The sequence below is a fragment of the Macaca fascicularis genome, chromosome 10, assembly GCF_037993035.2.
Source record: "Macaca fascicularis isolate 582-1 chromosome 10, T2T-MFA8v1.1".
Lineage (NCBI taxonomy): Eukaryota > Metazoa > Chordata > Mammalia > Primates > Cercopithecidae > Macaca > Macaca fascicularis.
This window is the reverse complement of record NC_088384.1, coordinates 15,749,537-15,773,722: the sequence shown is the minus strand read 5'-3', so window position 1 is coordinate 15,773,722 and position 24,186 is coordinate 15,749,537. Positions and strand designations below refer to the sequence as shown.

The following is a 24,186-nucleotide window of genomic DNA, read 5'->3' as shown; positions in this document are numbered from 1 at the left end:
GACAAGAGCCCTTTCAGTGGTGTGGCTGCAATAAAAACCTGGTTGCCTGGGTTTGAGAGGAGAACTGATATAATCAAATATAAACAACTCTATTGAGTTTTGCTTTAAAGGAAAAGAAATTCAGCAGTTGCTGACAAAGTGAGGTCAAGAGTATTATTTTTAAGTAAGCGAAAGAACAGCTTAACTGTATGCTGACAGGACTAAGCCAATAAAGATAGAAAACTTGATGATCCCAGAGAGAGGGGAGAGAATTGCTGGATCCATGTCCTAAACACACTAGCAGAGATAGGACCTAGTGTACAACTGGAGGGTTCACCTTATATAGGAAGGCAAATGCTTCATGGGTGAAGGGACAGTTTACTGATACTGATGAGAGAAAGTGGGTAAATATGGAGGTGGGAAATCCTCTCCTGATTGCTTCAGTTTTGCACATATCATCTGGTACTTATGACCTGTAAACAAAAGCCAAAAGAAGCAATTTAACAACAGCATGGCATTCTGGGAGCCTAGATGGCTCCCAGAATGGTATTAGGGCTCCTTTCTCACTTGCTCTATGGGTTTCTGTTCTCTAAAATCCTTGCAATCACTAAATGGCATAACTTTTTCTACAAAAGAAAGGCAGGGAACTAGGGGGCACAAAGGAGTCAATGATCCATATTGACTCTGAAATCTAGCAGGGCAAATGCTGAAAGTTCCTTGATTAAGTCTCAACACTGGGAAAAGAATTCTCCATGACTTCTGCCTTCATCTCTAGGCTCCTGCTTCCAACCTCTGAGTCATCTTTCCCTTTTGACGAAAGGTGGCATGTGTTAGCTGCTGAGCACTTTCTCAGCCTGCTTCCTGCCAGTAGAATGCTAGGGGTGTCCAACAGCCTCTTCATTTTGTACTGGTTCTTTTCCTGTTCAGTCCTTGCTACAGTGGATTTCCTGCAAATCTCACCACAATAGACAAAAGTTATACCCATAGATCTCTCCAAGAGGAACTCTTCTCTACCTCTCCTTGGGCTCCTGCTAGAAAGGCTAGAAGTCCTATTGTTTGACTGACAGCCTTTAGTGTGACTGAAGAGTACCCTAAGGCATTACCTTCTCAGGTCTTAACAACAGGCTTTACAGGCACAGCCTCCGCTTTACCTTTAGACCACCATTCTCCCTGGAATGGGTCTTGAATTGATCTTTGGCATGTCTTAATTTCATCACCCTTTGCCAACCAGAAAGGCTGAGAATTTTCAAAATCATCAAGTTTTGGCTCCTTTTTTAACAGTGCTTCCCTCAATTTATTTATTTCCCCTCATACGTTAAGCAGCAAGAAGGAACCAGGGGGCATCTGCAATGTTTTGCTTAGAAGTTTACTTAGCTAGCTCTCTCAGTTCATGAAACACACTTTCTGCTTACCATAACTACAAACGATAATGTGGCTAAACTTTCAGCCACTACATAACAAGGATCCCCTTTCTTCCAGTTTCTTTCCTTTAAGACCTCGTGACAATCGCCTCAAAGTCCTGTATTTTACATTGTGTTCAAGGTACTCTAACCTTATACTAACACGCTCCTCAAAAGTCCACTGCCCTGTTCCAAAGTCACTCCCACAGTTTAGATGTTCACCAAAAAGCACCCCACTATTGGTACCAAAATCTGTAGTTCTCTCTCTTTTTTTTGGATGTAGGGTCTTGCTCTCTTGCTCAGGTTCTCGCTCTCAGCTTATTGCAGCTTAGACCTCCCAGGCTCAGGTGATTCTCCCACCTCAGCCTCCCAAGTAGCTGGACTACAGGTGCGCACCACCTCGCCCGGTTAATTTTTGTATTTTTAGTAGAGATGGGGTTTTGCTATGTTGCCCAGGCTGGTCTCAAACTCCTGGGCTCAAGCGATCCACCTGCCTCGGCCTCACAATGTGCTGAGATTACAGACGTGAGCCACCACACCTGGCCTAGTTATCTATTTCTATGTAACAATTCATTTTCAATCACAGTAGCTTAAAACAATATTTATTATCTCAGTTTATGTGGATCAGAAATCCAGCTGGGTAAGCTAAGTGCCTCTGGTTCAAGGACTCTCACAAGGCTGCAGTCAAGGTGTTGGCTGCGGCTGCAGTCATTAAGGCTTGACTATCGAGGATCCGCCACCAAACTCACTCACCCGGTTTTTGGCAGGCCACTAGCTATTAGGCCTAGACATCTTTGGCTCATGGGCCTTCCCACAGGGCTACTTAACAGTGTAGGGGCTCTGAGAGAAAGGTAGAGAGGGCAAACACCCAAGATAAAAGCCACAGTCTCTTTGTAACCAAATCTTGGAAGTGACATCTCATAGCTTTTTCCATATTCTATGCATTCAAAGTGAGTCACTAGGTCCAGCCTATAAGGGGAAGAGAATACACAGGGTATGAATATCAGGAGATGGTGATTACCAGGGACCATCTTAGATGCTGCCTATCATAGACCAGCTGAACGTATTACAATGTATTGGTTAAGAGTACTGACTCTGAAGCAAGACTGCACATTGAATCTTCCTTCCCTGCTGTAAGATGAAACAAGACAATAGTAATGAAAGCATCCTATCATAGGAGGCACTTGGGAATTTGTTTTCTTATCCCTTCCAATCCCAACTGCCTTTAACAATTGAAAATTTCTCCAGTTTGAATATTATCGGCAGATATCCAATATTACAGCAACTTGTTGAGCAACAAGCAAAAATGGTTTTGATTTTCAATGACTCCAAGAAACTTATTTTTAATAACCTTAATTTAATAAAATTAAACACAAAAATAAAAATAAATATCTAAAAATACTGAATTATAGCAGAGGAGAACATAGACACATTAACAATTGATCTTCCCAACACGTGCTCTGTCCCCCCACCCCTGCCCAGCCTTTGGCATCTACTGTACTGTTTAGTGAGACTTTCAGTCCCATCTTGCCAAAAAAAATATAATTTTTTTTACCTAATTGGCAATTTCAAGTACTGTACAAGAAGCAGAATAAATAGATCATTAAGAATATTTTTATGTGGATGTCAATTTATCTAAGAAATAATACTGAACAATTCTACTGGGAAATAATCATGCCCATTTTACAGATGAGACGCAAGAGCAGAAAGATCATGTGTCTAATACACAGCAGGCTAATGACTAGGCCAGGGACAGAAATGTAACTAGCATATGATGTGAAACACCATGAAACCACAGTCAGTTTCCTGATTTTCATGGACACAAGAATCTGGCCAGTGATTAAAGGGTTCACCTCACACTCAGGAAAAATAATTGGACAGTTATTTTAGGGAATGAAAGCTCGGTCTTTATTTATTTAACCTCTGAATCAATGGTCTATATTTAAACAAGCAAGTAAACACTATTCAAGTTAATACACAATTAAGACAGTACAGAGCCTATAGATTTGGGTTAGCTGAAACCCAAACCTAATTTTTTTTTTTTTGAGACGGAGTCTTGCTCTGTCACCCAGGCTGGAGTGCAGTGGCACAATCTCGGCTCACTGCAAGCTCCGCCTCCCAGGTTCACGCCATTCTCCTGCCTCAGCCTCCCGAGTAGCTGGGACTACAGGCGCCCACCACCATGCCAGCTAATTTTTTGTATTTTTAGTAGAGACAGGGTTTCACCGTATAGCTAGGATGGTGTCGATCTCCTGACCTCATGATCTGCCTGCCTCCGCCTCCCAAAGTGCTGGGATTACAGGTGTGAGCCACCGCACCTGGCCCAAACCCATTATTGTAGTTGAACACTTTGCTACACAGACAATTCATTATACCTAAAATATCCAATTAACTTCTCAACCAATATCTGTGGAATGTCTAGTCTATGCTGGCCTTCAATTACAAGTAACATATGTTCTCTTATTTAATAATAGTAAAAGATGCTAAAAAAAAAAAAATTTGTGAAGCAGAGCACCAAGTTCTCACATTCAGAAAAAGATACTAATTCTAAACAGGAATGCAATGCTTTCAACTAGATTACAACTTTTAAAAGCAATATAGTCATGTGCTGCTTAATGCCAGGAACATATCCTGTGAAATGTGTTGTTAGGTGATTTCATAGTTGTGAGATCATCATAGAGTGTACTTACATAAACTCAGATAGCCTACTACACACCTAGGCTATACGGTATGTATGACCTATTCCTCTTAGGCTACAAACATGTACAGCATATGACTGCTGAATACTAGACTGTGGGCAATCGTAACACAATGGTATTTATGTATCTAAACACAGAAAAAGGGACAGTAAAGATACCATTGTTATTTATACACTCTTAGGAAACCACCGTAGGATTGAACTGCATTGACTGATGCGTTCAACTGTATTGATGAATGATGCGGTTCATAGCTAACTGAAACGTCTTTATGCGGTACATGACTGTACAGTTTTCTAGAACCAAGGAGAAAAGAGAGTTAGTGAAGTAAGACTACAGCTCCTAAAATAGATTTTTGTTGTTGTTGGGAAAAGGACCAGAGGAAATGTATCTTGGGCATTTAATCCTCCACCCTCCCTTTCCCACTTGTCAATATGTGTGCTTTGATCACGCTGCTTTTCTACTCCTCCAAACGAACAATTTAAAATCTACAATGAGTATTTACTTACTTGGTTCCGAATTTAGTCCTTAATTTATACATTTTACAACAAAGTTCCATATTCTGGTTTGAAACATGACCAAAAAGAGATAGTTGTTTAACATTAAATGTCACATTAAAACAAATAGTAAAGGCAGCTTTCCTAAATAACCGAAGCTTACTATCTTTTAGCTTTCATGCATAAGACTTTCCTCTCTACTTAAAATCTTTATTTTCACTGTCAAACCCTGACCTCAAGGCCCCTTTACCTCATACCTGAACAACTACAATGGTAACTGTTCTCTATGCCTTCTCTGATCCCACCTCCTGCTCTTTCTTGCCCTCCCACGCCCTGGAAGTCATGAGCTATTCTCAGTAAACTCCTCTATATACTTGACCTCTCTTCTGTGAAATTCTCTTTACTCTTGATCTGAAGGAAACCTGACTGCCCCTGAGATTACTGTTGCTTCTATGGTAAACACTTTTCTCTTACCCATCACATACCTCAGCAGGGGCAAGCATCCACCTTACTCCCCATTACCATGCAGTTTTGGACCTTCCAGGTATCCTCTTCCTTCCTTCCCAATACTGCTTCCAAACTACTTCTCTTCCCTTCAGGCAAACTGCACCTATCACCTGCTAAATACAGCTCCCTGATTTCATCTCCATTGTTACTCTTATCACTCTGATAACTTCAGCAGCCACACAGATTCAACACTTTGGCCTTCTTGTTGAAATCTTTAGCACCAACTGTATTTTTCCACCATTTTACCTAAAGCCATTCACCTAGCATCATATTCTAACACAATCATCACCTATAAAAATTTCAAGTATTCTATTATCACACCATCAAGCATTTGCTTACAATAGTAGTTTGACCCCTGTGGCAATTCTCCAGCCTCCTTAAGATCTCTAGTTTACAGGTTGATCGTACCACTTTTTCACTATTACTCCTTCTCATGTTCTACTTCCCTCCTAAGCCAGTTTAGATCCTATGGCCCCATACTATACAGAGTCTTCTCCAAAAAATCTTAATTTCCTTGTCCTCTTTTCCCTTACTCTAACTTATTTGGTAGCTCCAACCATGTACTTACTTCTCTCCTGCATTTAAATAACAGAAGATCGCTGGATAAAACTCACACAACTGACTCGCCACCACATACATCAAATTTATGATCACAAATCTTAAGCCTACTTCATCTCTGTAGTAAATTTACTCCCCATTTTTTGAGATTACTATTTTATACCTTGCTTCACTCCTCAAATCTGCAATACAGTAGTCATGCGTCACTTAACAGGAATGTGTTCTGAGAAATGCATCACTGAGCAATTTCATTGTGTGAGAACATCAAAGTGTGCTTACACCAACCTAGATGGTCTAGTCTACTACATGCCTAGGCTATACAATACAGCCCATTGCTCTAGGCTATTGTCTTGGTCCATTTAATGTCGCTATAAAGGAATACCTGAGGCTGTGTAATTTATAAAGAAAAGAGGTTTATTTGGCTCACAGTTCTGCAGGTTGTGCAAGAAGTGTGGCACTGGCACCTGCATCTGGTGAGGTTCTCTGGCTGCCTCCACTCATGGCAGAAAGGGAAGGGGGGGCTGAAGTCACCAATGACCTCCATATTGCTAAACTCAGGCTTCTGCCCTCATCGTTCCACCAAAATAACCTTTGCTAAAGTCACCAATGACCTCCATATTGCTAAACCCAAGGACGGTTTTCAGTGCCTTGCCGTAATCTCTTATCTTGATTTCCTAATGTCCTGGTTTTCCTCCTTAAGAATAAGGTCTCCGGCCGGGCGTGGTGGCTCAAGCCTGTAATCCCAGCACTTTGGGAGGCCGAGACGGGCAGATCACGAGGTCAGGAGATCGAGACCATCCTGGCTAACACAATGAAACCCCGTCTCCACTAAAAATACAAAAAAATTAGCCGGGCGTGGTGGCGGCGCCTGTAGTCCCAGCTACTCGGGAGGCTGAGGTAGGAGAATGGCGGGAACCCGGGAGGCGGAGCTTGCAGTGAGCCGAGATCGCGCCACTGCACTCCAGCCTGGGCGACAGAGCGAGACTCCGCCTCAAAAAAAAAAAAAAAAAAAAAAAAAAGAATAAGGTCTCCAAAACCTAGTTCCTTGCTTCCTTTGAAAATCTTGGCCAGGCACACTGACTAAGGCCTGTAATCCCAGCATTCTGGGAGGCCGAGGCGGGCAGATCTCTACAAGTCGGGAGTTCAAGACCAGTCTGGCCAACATGGTGAAACTCCGTCTCCATAAAAACTACAAAAATTAGCCAGGCATGGTGAGGGTGCCTATAATCCCAGCTGTTTGAAGGCTGAGGCAGGAGAATCGCTTGAATCCAGGATGCGAAGGGTGCAGTGAGCCAAGGTCATGCCACTGTGCTCCAGGTTGGGTAAAAGAGCAAGACTCCGTCTCAAAAAGGAAAAGAAAAGAAAATTCATTCTTCTCCAGGCATTAACTTCTCTTCTTGCTCTACATTCCTCCCTAGACCATTATCATTTTAAGCCATTATGAGACCCGCTTGGGGCATGCAGACTTCTCACAATAGAGGAAAGCCTCTATCTTTCCTTCTGTTTCCAGACTTAGGTGGCCATGTAAGCAATATTTCCTCTTGAACATCTCAAAGTTACCCAAGTACTAAATCCAAAACCAAACCCATGATCCCTTTCATCTTCTCTCCTACAAAAACCTGGTCCTCTTCTGAATTACAACATCCTGTCAATTTTACCTTCTGAATCTCTCAATACAGCTCCGCTTCCCTCTAGCCCATTCTAGCATGACCTTCCCTGTCACTCAGACTCTTACATGACAATCACCTAACTTCTCTCTGCACTTTTACTCTCCTCTAATCTGTGTAGGTATCTTTTTAAAAAACAAATCTAATTATAAACTTCACTTCACCCTACTCCCAATCCTACTTATAATCTTTTAATGGCTTTTCACTGTCAAGTACCATACCTATCATGGTATCTGATCTTAAATGTTATCCAAACTCAGCCTGATCTTAAATGTTATCTGAACTGAGCCGTTGTCTACATTTTGTGATAATTCAACTTACTATTAAGTCTAGTTCTCTAATTGTATAGAGCAACTAGAGTGACAAAGTAGTGATAAAAAGCACTAAATGACTAACGTGAAACCTGAACAATAAGGTGGTGTTGTTACCTTATTTTTGTTTCACACAAAAGAACTTCCAGAAACTTTCACAGGTTATCTCAATAATCTCTTGGTCCCATTTTAAAGATTAGGAAACATGCTAGAAAGATGATACACTGACAAATGGCACAACTAAGACCTAAAACTGTATCTTTTGACTCAAAGTCTGTGATTTCCAAGTTTTAGGATAAAGCCACTAGTCACTCGCTACTTCATTTCTAAAATGGCTGATATGCATTTTTCTAAGATTATTCCATGAATGTTCCTAAGAATACATCTTTTTCATAACCTGAAAAATCAAGGTATATGCAGTTAAGTAATTGTCTCAAGTAACGAAGGGGGAAGAAAGCAGAATTCAGGTTTCCTTATTTTCATTTCTCTACTCTAGCCTTGTGCCATGCTGAATGGTAGTGCAGGTAGTGTCCCTCATCTGTGGGAAATATCTTCCAAGACCCCCAAGTAGATGCCTGAAACTTTGGGTAGTACTGAATTCTATATATACTATGATAAAGTTTAATTTGTACATTAGGCACAGTAAGAGATTAAGGATAACTAATAACAAAATTGAATATACTATAATAAAAGTTACATGAATGTGGTTTCTTTATCTCTCTCAATACTTTTGGAAAGTGATTGACCTTGGGTAACTAGAGCTACAGAAAGTGAAGCCATGAATAACGGGGACTACTATACTGATAAACTGGACACCACTGAACAAATACAAAATGAGGTTAATTGTGGTATAGCAAGTTTTAGGGATGGACAAACCACAGTTCAAATTCTAACTCTGATAACTGCAAACTGTATAACTTTGCAAGTTACTGAAATATCTGCTTTCTCATCTGAAAAATGAAGATAATAGCTAACACCCAGGTGCACTGAGGACTAAATGTTATCATTCAATAGTTTAAAATAAATTTAAATAAAATAAAACAAAAAAAAATCAGATTCTCCCAAAAGAAGCTAATGTAAAATGAAATAAGAGCCATAGTTTTTAAAAGATGAGATTGAGTTTCCAGGTCTGCCATTTACTGCTTGTCACATACTCTCTCATAGTTGCTTTCCTCACCTGTACAATAGAGATAATGATACTTAGTCCTTAGCAATGTTGTGAGGATGAAATAGCACATAAAAGAACTTCACTTATATGTGTTAATTGAATAGCATACAAAAATCATTATTATCTATGTACACAGATTTGAATAGCGTACAAAAATCATTATTATCTGTGTACACTGATTCTCTGCCATGGTGTTATAAATTTGTTAAGGGCACACTATGTCTTCGCTCTATTGCCCAGGCTAGAAAGCAGAGGCGCAATCTCAGCTCACTGCAACCTCCGCCTCCTGGGTTCAAGGGATTCTCCTGCCTCAGCCTCCTGAGTAGCTGGGATTACAGTTGCGTGCCATCACGCCCAGCTAATTTTTTGTATTTTTAGTAGAGATGGGGTTTCACCATGTTTGCCAGGATGGTCTCGATCTCCTGACCTCATGATCTGCCCACCCTGGCCTTCCAAAGTGCTGGGATGACAGGTGTGAGCCACTAAGGCCGGCCAGGGCACACTATGTCTTTAATCATCTTTGTATTTGCAACAGCTGGTTCTACCCATTATGGGCATTCATTAAATGTTGGCTGAACTGATTTATTAAGAAGACAGAATTGATCTACGATAAAACAACAGTTCAAAATAAAATCCAGAAGTTCATCCACATAGAGCATGAATAAGAGAGTGCCTGGTGCCTGTCCAGCTAAGACTGCTCAGACAGGGAGAACATATCCTGTTTTCTGGTAATTTAAGTAAGTGGTCTATAATTATGTTTATTGGATATAAATTATACAATCATCAAACAAGTAAGTTCCCTCAGTACAGGAATCATATCTGTCTGTCTGTCTCTTCCTCTCCCTGTTTTTGATGATGGCGATGACAGAGGGAGAATAAATGACACAGTGAATGCTTAATAGTACTGTATACCTCAAAAAAAAAAAAGTTTACAACAAACAGTGGGGATTTTCTCCATCAGGAGGCAACCTTAACAAGGGCTCCCAAGCCATGAGTACTTAACATACAAATTAAGCAGGAAAATATTTCACAAAAAACTAGTTTGTGTTTATCAAAGTTCTCCCTATACGAATTCAAAGATACCCTCAACATGACAGAGAAAACACTTGGGATGGTGAGTAGTCTGTCTATGCAAATGTTCAAAGCAAAAAGTTGGCTTGTACTAGTTATTTACCGAGCATCTATTGTGGGCCATTCACCATGTTAAGTATGTTTCACAGATTATCTCAAATCTTCACAACAATCCTGAGTGCTACTATTTTCCCTATATGACAAATGAAACTGAGGCTCAGAGAGGTTAAGTAACTTGTTAACAGTCAAACACTTGGAAATGGCAGAGGTGGGATTTAGACCTAGTGAAGTTTCTGAAACCCATATTCTTTTCACCACCTCAGGTTGCCAACTGACGCTACCAAATTCACTAAAAAAGAGGATGACTCAACAGGAAAGCGGGGAGAAAATCTGGCAAAGAAGTATAGAGAGAGCACAAGATAGCATTCTATCTCAGAGTTCTAGACACACGGGAGCAAATTAATGAGCTGCATCTAACTACACAAATGAAAATGCCTGGATAAGCTATAACTTTTACTCCTAAAAATGTCTATCTGCACCAATTCAGAGGTACTGACAACTAAACACAGTCCAGTAATTTTTCTAGAATACTCAGAAAGGGTGCCTTTGACCCATTACTGATACCAAACCAAGCAAGCAATGGAGGTGATACATGTATGTTTGACAGTTTTCTCTGTTCACCTGGACCTAAACATCCTTGTGGAACTGGACATTTTTCAGGCATATCTACTGCTACATAAAATTCACTTCACAGAATTTCAGAATAAGAAGAGGTTCAGTTCAATCATCTTATGGATGTGGAAACTGAGTCTCAAAATAGTCAAATGACTGCCGAAAGTCACATGGCTTGGTACTGGCTAAACCTCCACTAAAACGCTCATCTCCTATTCCTAGTCCACAGCAGCTCCTCTGTGCCTCCCACTGAATGCGTGACCAGCCAGGTTTCCTTCTACGTATCTGGGCATTATTCGCTATGGCTCCTTCTGCACGTCCTCAATAAAGTAAACAAAGGCACTGGGCTAGATGAGACAAATAGTAAAAGAGATAGAGCTGACCTGCTTTTTGCCCTCTAGGCAGTGCTACCCAAGCCTTCAGGTGTCATGGCACACATAGGAAATATTTTTTATAGCACAAAGTGGTAAACAAATTAGGGAGAACATGATCAAAGTGACCAGGGGATTCCCAAGCCCCAGCTGGCTGCTCCAAGGGTTGTGGGGTATAGTAATCTTGGCATATTTTTATCTCAATCTGGCATCAGGCCAGAAGCTCTATTCCGGGGTTAATAAGTAAAAAATCAATTGAGATAAATATGCAAATAACTGTAACGTAAACACAAAGGAAATAACTAAGGAGACTGTCACTGTCTGCTTTCATCAAACATAAGTGAGTGAAAATGAGATTAATTCAACTTGCTTCCTTTCATAACTCCTCTTCCAAACAAATCAAAAGACAGAACAGCCCATCCTTCAGGTCAACAGGGCTGATCAATCCCACCCACAAGGCTGCAAAGAGCCTGCACAGATGACTAGTTTACAGGGAGGCAAAAACTACTCAATGCACATTAGTGTGTCAGAAAAGTTCCGAGCTCTTACAAAGACTACACAAAAAATCAATAGAGGAGAGAAAATAATATTTCAAGGTCATATTCAAACATGAAGGGAGAAGCACGAAAAGCAGCCCCTCCCAACACACACATATATACATATACGTCTTCTGTGAACAAGCTCCATCTCTCCAAACGCAGTTAAAATTTGCTTTCTGATAATTTATAAATTTAGCCTGCGTTAGCCAAGTAGGTTCCTGCAATTCCAGACATCTGGGCTGAAGGGCAAAGGGCAAAGGGAAACTTTCAAAAAGCTGGCTAGTAGCCAAGGGCATCACATCTAGTAGGCTCCCTTAGCAACACACAACAGCTGTTTGCTCGAGAGACATACTGCCATCTTTGCAATGGACTATAAGATGTTCTTGTCTTAACAACTAAAAATTGCAGGCGGGTGCGGGGAGCAGTTTCTGTATTATTTCCTCTGACATTCCTCTAAAAGTTGTCACATATCATAATTTACAAACTTCTCCAGTTCTAGAAAGTTTTCCTCCATCCCAAACTACAATGCTACAATTAATGGTAAATTACAATAATAGAAGGTACTACATTCCTGGCAAACATAAAATGCTTTATAATGTCTGATTATTAATTACTATTCTAACTGCTATAGACTTGATTTCTAACTATGGGCAAGTCACTCTTTGTGACTTAATTACTTTCCTCATACAATTTTAATAACAGTAGTGAGTGACCTACTTCACAAGACTACTGTGAAGGATAGTAATAATTAATAGATAAAAGCTTATGAAAGCTTATTCCTAATTAATAATCATGCCACCTATTGGCTCTCAATATCTAAAGACATGGCTTATGAAGGTCAGTACCCCCAAAACAAAACACAAGTCGATCCTGAGCCACCAGGAAGACTGCAGTTCCTGAAGCAACCAGCTCACTTCACCTGCCCCACTTGCCTTCTCTAAACCTACCAAGCCCAGGGGATGGTACTGTGCAGGGAGTTCAGCCCTTGCACCTAAGTCTGACAAGATAAGTAACACAGGGGGAGGAAATAAACAATGTCACAATCACTGCTAGGTTTTAAAAACCTAACACCTTGGAACAGAAGGGGATGTGGCAGTCTGTGCTCTATGGGGAGGCCATTTGTGCAACAGCAGAACCTCGCAGCTTTCCACTCCTTATATGTGCAAGTGCAAACCCTCACCCACAGCACTCTGTACTCACCCAGAGGTACATCATGTCAGATCGGGCTGCTCAAACTCAGCGGTCAGTGGATCCTGGACTGCAAAAAGGCACTTCAGCGAACCGTAGGAAAGAAGATGCCAGAACTGGGGGGCAAGGGTTTGAGGTGGGGAGAAACCCCCCAAAATCACTTGAGTTAAAAAATCCTAAAAAAAAAAAAAAAAAAGACTGGTCTCCTCCCCCCTCCTCTCCAGCTGACTGTTCTGTTGTTCTCTCTCCTCCCTCTCACCCTCCCTCCGTCCCTCCGTCCCTCCCTCTCTCTCTCCCTCTCTCTCTGTTTCTCTCTCTCTCTCTCTCTCTCTCTCTCTCTCTCTGGGAGTTCCCAGCCCTGAGTATCTGAACTAGAGTGTACAGCACACTCGCTCTGTATTTGCCTTCAGGGAATCTCTCTCTGTAATTCTACTTCTAGAAACACAATCACCACTCACAAAGATTATTGCAAAAGACAGGGATGGGTGGGGTCAGTTATAAACCACCAGCACCAGTTTCTAGTGCTAGATATACATTAGTTTAAGATGAGTTCTTTAAACATGAATGAAGCAATCAAAAATCTCTGCCCTCTAAGATCCAGGTGAGTGAGCCAAGCTTTCCCTCTGCCCCAACTGTGGAGCCCCTTGCAGAAGCCAAGCACACACACAGAACCTGCTCAGAGCCCACATTCCTTTCTCACAATGTCTGCTGGACACCACTATTCTTTATGTCATTTCACCACTAATAATTCTTAATCTTACAAGATTTTAAAACACAAGAAAACTTAAGATATAAAACTGAATAGGCTTTTCATCTTTTTTATTACTACTGCCCTAGTTCAGATCAACATAGCCGGGCTTCTGAAAGAGTCAAGTGGATCATGAGCTCCTAGCATGGTACAGACACTTTACTCACCACGTAGGCAGGCTAAGGTGCACGGCCTGGGTTTCAATTCTAGATCTACAAGTAATATCATTATGGCCTGGGGAAAGTTTCCAGCCTGTCCAGGCTTCTGTTTCCTCAACCAAAAAATAGGTATAACACTCCTTTCAGAGGTGTTGGAATGATATAACTACGTAAACGGTCTGCCATGTTCCTGGTGACCATGTTTTCTAATTTCAGTTCAGTTCAAACATTTATTAAGTGCCTCCTATTGCCAGGCAAGTTTTTATTCATTATGCCCAGTGGTGAACAAGTATTATCAAATCACCTGTCCTAATGGTTTTTATTCAGAAAATCACGTAATTATCCCCCATATTCTAATGCCAATGTCAAGGCCCATGTTCCTTGCTTCCCTGAGCCATTTCTCCATGTTCAAATCCAAAAGCACACCCCAGCTGCGAGTGAGCTCTCCTTTCTCTGTGGGGCCTGGTGTTTGTAACATGGCACTGACCACCTCTGCGGGCTACTTCTCCAAGTATTCCTATAGCAAACCACTTCTCCTTTGCACATCTTCCTTGGTGGAGACCTAACATCTCGTCTTGACTCATCTATTTTTGGCCATGGAGTCTTTTGCATAGTACCTAGCACATAGTAGGTGCAAAAAACATTCTCAAAGGGTAATAGGTTTTGAGGAATATTCCACTCCTTCCCACTTATTAAAGAAAAAACAAAAAATAAAAAATAAATAAAATAAATAAAAAGCAAATAAAAACCACCTTTCAGCTGCCTCAGGGTTTTGGCTCCCCCTCAGACATGTTGAAACAGCTCCTTCCTGCTTATAAAATCTCCAAGTAAGGTCTACAAGTCTCACACTCAAGGTAGGCCCCATGCAGGTACTTTCACTCTCCCTACCTAATATTCCCACTGTGCGTGCTCTGGGCTTAGTTACCCGCCGTAGTGGGGTTTCTTCCTCTTAGGGTAGAAATAGAATCACTTTTCCTTTTCTTCCACACTGAACGCATGCTTTCCGCAGAAGAACCTTTTCTCTCCTCCCACCTTAAACTCCCAGCTCACTTAAACTTGGAGAGGTGGGGCAGGTATTCTTCTTGGCCCCACCCAAACCTTTTCTTTTTCTCTACAGAGAACCTCTCTGCTTCTTCTGAAGGCAAGATTACCACATTTCTAGTACAAAAGAGGAGAAAGAACTTCCAAGACTGAAACTGAGACAGCCCGTTTTCTAAATAAAAAAGAAAAATAAATCTTGACTTCCCATAAAATGTTACTTAGACTCTTTTACATGTCCATAATCAGTTTTTAAACACAATTTCCCTCTCTAGTTTCACAGCTCATGCCCTAAATCTTAAGTCACCAACACTCCCTATACTATACTCTAAATAACTATATTAAAATTACACTGACAAGAGATTCATTTTTTCGAACTCTTTGAAGAGTCTGTTATTACTCGACACTCATTCTTTGTTTTTTAAACCTCAGTGGTGGAATCCTATTCACTGTGTACAGGATTCTCTAAAGAGACCACCTGGCTAGGTGCTCAAACCACATGGGCTGACCCAAAAGACACCAAAACCAAGAGTTACTCAGGAGGCACTAAATGGTGACGGTCTTGGCCGGTTTCACATCCTCAATTTCAGCAGCCAGCCAGCAGTAAGTGCGCTGACGCCGCAGCACCTTGATGGCCTTGAGTTCCAGTGGTGGTGCCTGAATACCAAGGTCTTCTAAGCTGGGCAGGTGAGACAATGTCACGTCTGTGATGTGAATCCGCTCCACTTTATCCCTTGTTGTCCAGGGCTCAAATGGGCTTATTTCAAAGTCTCTTGCTACCCACTGATAGGCAAAACGTGGCAAGGGGTACGGGAGGAAGAGTCTGTGAGCTACAGCAAAGATGTACTTCACCAGGTCAAAGAGGAGGTACCCATTTGGCCCAATGAAAGCAAAGGTTTTCCCACGGGCATCAGGATCCTTAACTGCATTAACAATTCCTTTGGATACATCTACGACATAACGGTTGTTTAACTGCCTTCCAGCCCAAGGAAACAAGGGGTATAGCACCAAACCAACACATATTTGCCAAATAATTAAGGAATCTATCCTCTCTTCCAAAGATGTCCAACAGCTTTATGATAATGGCTTCTGGAAATGCATCTCTCACTGCTTTCTCTCCAACAGCCTTATTTCTCAAATACCTAGAAGAGCTTTTAATATTCGCATTCAGATGCGAAACATGAATGAATTTTCCAACTTCGACTTCCTTGGACACCTGAGCAATTGCTTGGGGGATCTTCACAAAAACATCCTCAAAATCAAAGTTTTTGATTTCCCAGTCTCATCCAACAAGATTGATGACCACATTGCTGTGTTCCACTACTCGTCGGATAGAATCTTTATCTCTCGCGTCCCATTCCAGAAACAGAAGCTAGCCCAGGTCACCCATGGGACGAAGGTGCATGATGTCATACGTATCACACCGATAGGGAATGATCACCTGTGACCCCATGCGTCCAAGGTGGTTGACAACACATTGGCCCAGGAATCCTGTTGCTCCAAACACAGTGGCCACGATCCCACTGACTGAGGAACGTCCACCTCATGAGGTATGAGGGCATGATGAAGCTGGCAATGGAATGGGCCATGACACACAGATGTGGCTATTGCAGTAATGGCAGAACATGACATTGGCAGGGCCCGGGAACCCAGGATTGTGCAGCAGCCACCATCTTCTCCCACAATCCTTTTTTTGTTTTCTTTTTTGTTTTTTTTTTGTTTTTGTTTTTTGAGACAGGTCTCACTCTGTAGCCCAGAGGCCGCAGTGCAGCGGCGTGATCGCAGCTCATCGCAACCTCTGCCTCCCAGGCTCAAGTGATCCTCCCACCTCAGACTCCAGAGTAGCTGGGACCACAGGCGCACGCCACCATGCCTGGCTAATTTTGTTGTATTTTTGGTAGAGACGGGGTTTCACTATGTTGCCCAGGTTGGTCTCAAACTCCTGACCTCAAGTGATCCACCTGCCTGGGCCTCCCAAAGTGTGGGATTACAGTCATGAGCCACCATGACCACTGGCAGTCATTCATTCTCAACCAAGTATCAATAAAATAAATATAATGAAATTCTGGATCTTCATACTGTAACTTTATAGTGTTATCTTTTAATCAAGTTTGGGATAGGATAAAGATAAAAGGTTGGGCACGGTGGCTCACGTCTATAATCCCAACACTTTGGGAGGTCGAGGCGGGCAGATCACCTGAGGTCGAGACCAGCCTAACCAACATAAGAAACCCTGTCTCTACTAAAAATACAAAAATTAGCTGGGCATGGTGGCGCATGCCTGTAATCCCAGCTACTCAGGAGCCTGAGGCAGGAGAATTGCTTGAACTCGGGAAGCAGAGGTTGTGGTGAGCCGAGATCCAGTCATCGCACTCCAGCCTGAGCAATGAGAGCAAAACTCTGTCTCTAAAATAAAATAAAGATAAAACACATACCCTGCAGCAAAGCAGGAGAAAAATACCAAGAAAAGAAACCCTCAAAATAAAGAAAAGTTTAAATATGTTACAAAAACTCTGAAAACTACCTCTAAAACTCCCATGGGTGGAACCATCATAAACTTTTTTGGAACCACAGGAAGGGCTTGTAAATTCCTATTGTAAATGCATCCATTCCTTTTCTGATTATAATCTTTAAAATTAGGTGGTCAGTCTGGTTAGAAATAAAACTCTTCTGTACGTTTCCTTTATGAATACATACAAAAACCAAAAACCCACAGGGAAGCTATCTTTTTTATTCATGCTCCTGCATGTTCACATTTTTCTACCTTTAAAAAAAAGGAAAAAAAAAAAAAAACCAAGAAAGAAAAAAAGGGGAACAAAGTGGCAGGAGAAGAAAAAAATTTCTTTCCAATTATCAAAGTCAAATAAGGAAAGCTATGCTTTGTAACTATGTACAATTCACATTAAGAGACAAAAAGGTGTAAAAACTCTACACTATAAAGAGACTCTAAAAAGAATCGTCCAGAGATTAAGATGCCTACACACTTCATTCTATCAGGAGAGCATGTTATCAGACTTTGTGACTGATAGCTTATCACACTGTCTGTGAGTTCAGAGGAGAGAATGTGTCCATTTGAGCACTGAAGAAAGTCTTGAGGAGGGCCCACGAGGAAGTTTCTGACATGCTTGCTTCTGAGAAAGAAAAATCAGATAATCTGGGACAGCAATATGAGTATTGCCAATAATTCCAACCTTGCACCCTGAATTCCTACATCTCAAAAATGCTGGATTTTGTAATGTGAGTCTTGTGGGCAGAAAGGGTTTGGAGCCACATTTTAGATTCTCTGCCTCTGACTCCAACAATTCAAGAGGCTACTTGTTTTGTTTGTTTTTGAGATGGAGTCTCACTCTGTGACCCAGGTTGGAGTGCAGTGGCATGATCTCAGCTCCTCTGAGATCTGCCTCCCGGGTTCAAGTGATTCTCCTGTCTCAGTCTCCCAAGTAGCTGGGATTACAGGCGCCCACCACCACACCCAGCTATTTTTGTATGTTTAGTAGAGACCGGGTTTCACCATGTTGGCCAGGCTGGGAGGCTACTTGTTTTACACGAGTTTCTCTGTGGTTATAAGAGGATAGTGGGGGGAAGTAGGTATACCGGGGGAGCTAGCACAATTTCTCAAAAATGTACCTGAAAAATCAAGCACTAAAAATTTTTCATAAGAAATCTGAGGCAACCCTCTATACATAGTTTATATTCCTATCACTTCCTGGACTGGTAGAGACAATACAGACTCACCAAAACAACACCGAGCTAGAGAAATGAGATGTATGAGTATTGTCTATGAATCTGACTAAAAAAAAAAAAAAAAAAAGCTGAAAGAATGAGGCTCTTTTTCCCTCACTTCCTCTCAGCTTAAAATAGCAGGGATTCCCACAGGGCAATCTCTAATAGAATTCTGCTACTCAAATGTGACACATGGACCAGCATCAGCAGAATGAGCATCAACTGGAAACTCCTTAGATTTGAAGAATCTCAGGCCCCACCCTAGACTTACAAAATCAAAATCAAATGATAACAAAAGCCCCAGGTAATTCTCAGGCACACTGAAATCTGAGAAGCTGGTCTAGACAGAGGCACTGGCCACATGCAGCAGTAGAGACTCATGGGAGAAGGGGTAGATATGGCTGCCACTTTCCAGTTAGAGGATGTAAGCCACCGTGGAAGACAAAACAGTGAACATTCCTACTTGCTGATTTCAATATAACACCACCAGCAGCTACTATTTACTCAGAGCATATTATGTGCCACAACTTTGCATGCATTATCTCATTGCATCTTCACAATACCTCTGTAAGATAGGCCCTATTATCTTTTTCACAGATCAAAGGAAACTGAGGTTCAAAGTGGTAACATAATACACTCATGGTCTCACAGCTAGTGAATAAAGAGCCAAAAGTTCAACGTTGGTTTTTAAGACTCCAAGATCGTTTCCACTAAACCATACCTATTCACTGACAAAACTGAATCAAGACTGGAAGAAATCACTGAAAAACTTACCTTGGATATAACCCTGCACTCTACCTCTGCCCATTACCAAGACTTTAAATAACAAATGAAGCCAGGTGTGGTCGTGTTAGCCTGTAATCCTAGCTTCTCAGGAGGCTGAGGTGGGAGGTTTGATTGAGCCCAGGAGTTTGAGACCAGCCTGGGCAACATAGTAAAACCCTCATCTCAAGAAAAAAGTAAACAACAACAACAAATGACAGAGATAGGGTTTGGGAGTTGGTGTACACATACTGTACATGTGCACTGGCCAAAACACTGCTACTACTGACGTCATTAAGAGAACAGACCCAGAAACTTCTGTGAATAGTGGTTACCTTCTATAATGTCTAAACTAAGCTCTAGATGTATACATGGAGAAAGGGGTCCATCTCAAAATTAGCCTCTTGGGAAAGGCATATAAGTGATTTGTTAGAGCTCTTACTCCTAGTTATTAGGAAACCCAGAGCTACTATCCCTAAAACAGAAAACTGCATTATCTTGACTGGGCACGGTGGCTCACACCCATAATCCCAGCAATTTGGGAGGCTGAGGCAGGTGGATCACTTGAAGTCTGGAGTTCAAGACCAGCTTGATAAACCCTGTCTCTGCTGAAAATACAAACATTAGCCAGGTGTGGTGGTAAATCTGTAGTCTCAGCTACTCAGGAGGCTGAGGCAGGAGAATCGCTTGAACCCTAGAGGCAGAGGTTGCAGTCAGCTGAGATTGCACCACTGCACTCCAGCCTGGGCCATAGAGTGAGACTCTGTCTCACAAAAAAAAAAAAAAAGAAAAGAAAGCTGCATTATCTTAAAAGACTCATCTTTCTTTATTATGTTTCAATTATACTCTCAAAGAACTTCCCTTACTTCTAACTAACTTTCTCTGGTATCCCCTCCCTACAATTTTTGACCTCATGAAGTCCTACCATCCCAACCACTTTTTCATTACCTACCCACTCCGGTTCTGCACCCACTTTGTCCAATTTTGATGCTGTGTTCCATAATTACAATCTCTCCCTTGCAAATACCCTCAATCATTTGTCCTCTCCATCACTGCCATCTGACAAAACTCCAATCCCGGTTAAATCCAATTGTCTGCCTTTTCTAGTGCCTGTGCCCAATCAGCTGAATGTTGCTGAAGAAAAATCACACAACCAAGCTGACTGACTTCACTATATATTCATGATCACAAACCTCAAATGGACACTCAACGATGCCAAGCAATCCACCAAAGCTGCCCTTGAAAGCTTTCCTACTCCCCAAAATGACTATTTCTTGCTTCTCCTCAAACCTCTCTCATTCGCTCTTCACCACCTACTCTCGGCTAATTTTCTTATTGTATTTTTTTGTCTGTTTGTTTTGAGACAGGATCTCACTCTGTTGCCCAGGCTGGAGTGCAGTGGCGGCATCGTGGCTCACTGCAGCCTTGACCTCCTGGGCTCAAACTATTTCAAACTATTCTCCCACGTCAGCCTCCCAAGTGGCTGGGATACAAGCACATGCCACCACTCCAGCTAAAAAAAAAAAAAAAATTAGAGAAGGGGCGGGTCTCACTATGTTGCCCAGACTAGTCTTGAACTCCTGGGTTCAAGCAATCCTCCTGCCCCAACCTCCCAAAATGCTGGGATTACAGCCATGAGCCACTATACACAACCTCTTAGCTAATTTTCTGCCACTACACACAACCTCTTAGCTAATTTTCTATCTAAGTATGTAATTTTAAATGAGAAGCATTCAGACAGTATCTTCTTACCACTAAATCTAATGTCCTATAATAAGTAAATGATTAAATGAACCCTAACTTTTTAAAGTTCTCCTTTGACCCCTCATCTCCCTCCAGCTACCTGCTATTTCCCTGCTCACCACTTCAGGGTAAATTGTCTTGAAAAAGTTGTTGGCTGTACCTGTCTCAATTTTTTCACCTCTCATATTCTTCAGTCTACTCAAAACAAAGTTTCCAAGCCCTCCACTCCATTAAATCGATTTATCAAGGTCTACTACTTCCCCATTTATCTGACCTCTTAGCAGGATTCAACAAAGCTGACAACCTTCTTTTTTTTTTTTTTTTTTTTTTTTTTTTTGAGACGGAGTCTGGCTCTGTCACCCAGGCTGGAGTGCTGTGGCCGGATCTCAGCTCACTGCAAGCTCCGCCTCCCGGGTTCACGCCATTCTCCTGCCTCAGCCTCCCGAGTAGCTGGGACTACAGGCGCCCGCCACCTCGCCCGGCTAGTTTTTTGTATTTTTTAGTAGAGACGGGGTTTCACCGTGTTAGCCAGGATGGTCTCGATCTCCTGACCTCGAGATCCGCCCGTCTCGGCCTCCCAAAGTGCTGGGATTACAGGCTTGAGCCACCGCGCCCGGCCAGCTGACAACCTTCTTAAAACATTCTCTTCTTCTAGCTTCTGAGATACTACAATGTCATCTTTTTGGTTTTTTTCATGCATCACTGGCTACTGTTTCAGTATCTTTTTATGGCTTCTCCCTCGACAGACCTCTAAAAGGTAAGTGTTCCTAGGGGTTCAATCCTGAGTCATCTTCTCTCTAGAAGTTGTCTCATCCATTCCCATTACTTCAAATACCATCAACTTGTCAGTAACTACCAAGTTACACCCCCAGCAGAGACCTCTTCCCACGCTCCAATATGACTACTTAGCTGTCACACAAGCATGTCAAACTCAACATGCCCAAAACTGGTCCTTAATTCTCCACCATCACCACCCTTGAAGTCCCCTGGTACTACCTGACAATTATGAAAGCCAGAAACCCTTCCCTTACCCTCATCCTTCACATCCAACCTATATAGCAAGTTCTGTGTGTGTGTGACTTCACTTGATCTCCACTGCCACCACCTTAACCCAAGCCACCATCATCTCTTTCCTGAATATCACACTAGTTCCCCCATTTCCATTGTTGCTCCCTTCCAAAACACTCATCACACAGCAGCCAGAGAAACTTTGTAAAACAAACACCAGATCATATCACTCTCCTGCTTCTCCGGCAGGCATCACATTACATTTTTTTTCTTTCCAAACTCCTTATGATGGTCTTTAAGGTCCTACACGATCTGCTAGGTGCCCACTTCTCCAATCTCACTTCATACTGTATCTCCTCTCAATCAGTTCTAAAGACACTGATCTTGTGTCAATTCCTCTCCCCCACACCCCTTCATTCCCTCTTTCTGAAATCCCTCCTCATTCCAGCTTCATTATTTGCAAGACAGGCTCCTTCTTCTCTCTTAGATCTCAGCTTAAATATCACTTCCTCAAATAAAACTCTCCAGACTACTCTATCTAGTTGGAGGTCTTTCCCCACAAGCCTATACTCTCTTCCACTGTGCCCTGTTTATTTTCTTCCTAGCAGTTACCAAATCTTTAATTATTTATGCATTTTTTTGTTACAGGTTTCTTCATTAGAAAACGTTTTGTGTATGACAGATACAACTGAGATCTTCTACTATGAAACGTTTTATCCTTTGACTTTTTGTTAGGGAAGGTCAAAGTTATTTGTAGGAGTTTCTGGCACTCAGGCAACTGTCTAACCAAGTCCTATAAATAAAGTTAGAGTGCTACTAATTTCACCCTAGTTACCAAAAGGACTCACAGCTTTGCCACAGATACAAACCACAAATAAATGCTGGTATCAATGGCTTTAGAATGCTACGCTTTGAAATAATCATAATGTCAATATGAAAAAGGAGTTCCAATTTAATCATTTACTTTAAGCTAATCTGATAATCCTGATAATCTACATTCCAAACTGTCTCCCTTCCAAAACTATAAATTTATTCTTCTCAGCACAACAAAATAATAGTATCCCAGTTCAAGCTCTCCTCTAATCAAACTTGCTGTATATAAGTTAGTTAACTACAGTCTAAAACTATGTCGTCTAACACGCAGCCAGTTGTCATATGTGGTTATATGAATTTAACTTAATTAAAATTAAAATTTCAGTTAGTTAATACTAGCCACATGTCAAGTGCTCAAGAGTCACGTGAGGACAGTGGCTATCATAATGGATAGGGCAGACATAAAACATTTCTATCATCACAGAAAGTTCCATTAGACAGAGCTGTCCTAGAACACCATAATAACCAGGAAGCAAAAAGGCCCTCTAAGTATTCAGAATTCCAAAACATTCATTCCAAAGTTTTCATCAGCAGGAAACTCCATCAGACCTTCTCTCTGAATCTATTTATTTTTATTTTAGAAATATTTCTGTCCTGCTTATCTAGCTAATTTTCCACCAAAAATTTACAAAGCAAATTAAGAAAGGGGACTGGGAAGCAGTGGGGAATAAGTAGCAGAAGATAAAGGAATACTACGTTAGAGGCAGCCAACATAGGAAACAAGAAAGATGAAGAGAAAAAAAATCTAAAAAGCAGGTAAAATAGATAGATGACATACGTCAAAATGGTGTCACTTAGTAAGGCAAAACCAGCAAAACCTCCTGAAATATTACTCTTTTATATTCCTAAACAATACTGATGCTGATAACTGTGCTAAAACCATTTAAAAATGCCCACTATGTTACTGTTAAGAAGAAATAAATTTTATAGTTATACAACACAATTTAGAAGGATTTATTTCTGAAATGACTGAATCTTAAATATCTTGGTCCTCAAAGAAGGGAAAATCCTCTCAGCTAGTCAGGATACTCAGTCATCAAGAAGAGAAATATTCTGTACAGATTCAAGAGTTCAGTTCCTTGAATATGAATGAATGCTGTTTACAGAGCAGGTACAGATATGGAAGTAAGACAAGACTCTTCTGTTTAATGAATTATGGCTTACCCATACAGTGAAACACTGAACAGTATAGCCTTGGGGGAGGGGGATGAGGAAGCTGTTAAAATACCATTATGAAATACTCTAATAGAGTCATGCACTGCCTAACAATGTTTCAGTCAATGATGGAACACATATGCCATGGTGGTCCCATAAGATTGTATCATATTTTTACTGTGCCTTTTCCATGCTTAGATATGTTTAAATATACAAATATTTGCCATTGTGTTACAATTGCCTACAGTATTCAGTAGAGTAACATGCTGTATTGGTTTGCAGCCTAAAGGCATTAGGCTGTACCATATATGATACATAGTCAGGTATACATCTAGGTTTGTGTAAGTTTTCACA

General features: G+C 41.4%; 1 protein-coding gene and 1 pseudogene across 39 annotated transcripts in view; both read right to left on the bottom strand.

The window, feature by feature from the left end:
- RBFOX2 (RNA binding fox-1 homolog 2) overlaps positions 1 to 24,186 on the bottom strand; it is a 296,488-nt gene that overhangs the window by 146,107 nt on the left and 126,195 nt on the right. For 8 of the 39 annotated variants that reach the window (XM_074003861.1, XM_074003871.1, XM_074003870.1 and 5 more), the window contains exon 1: positions 12,637 to 12,881. The exons of the other annotated variants lie outside the window; for them this stretch is intronic. In XM_074003861.1, the coding sequence (XP_073859962.1) occupies positions 12,637 to 12,651 (15 nt within the window). In that variant the 5' untranslated portion in view covers positions 12,652 to 12,881. Of the gene's footprint in view, positions 1 to 12,636; positions 12,882 to 24,186 lie in introns of those variants that run through there. 39 annotated transcript variants of the gene reach the window in all.
- On the bottom strand, positions 14,982 to 18,383 carry LOC102130048 (NADH dehydrogenase [ubiquinone] 1 alpha subcomplex subunit 9, mitochondrial pseudogene; annotated as a pseudogene).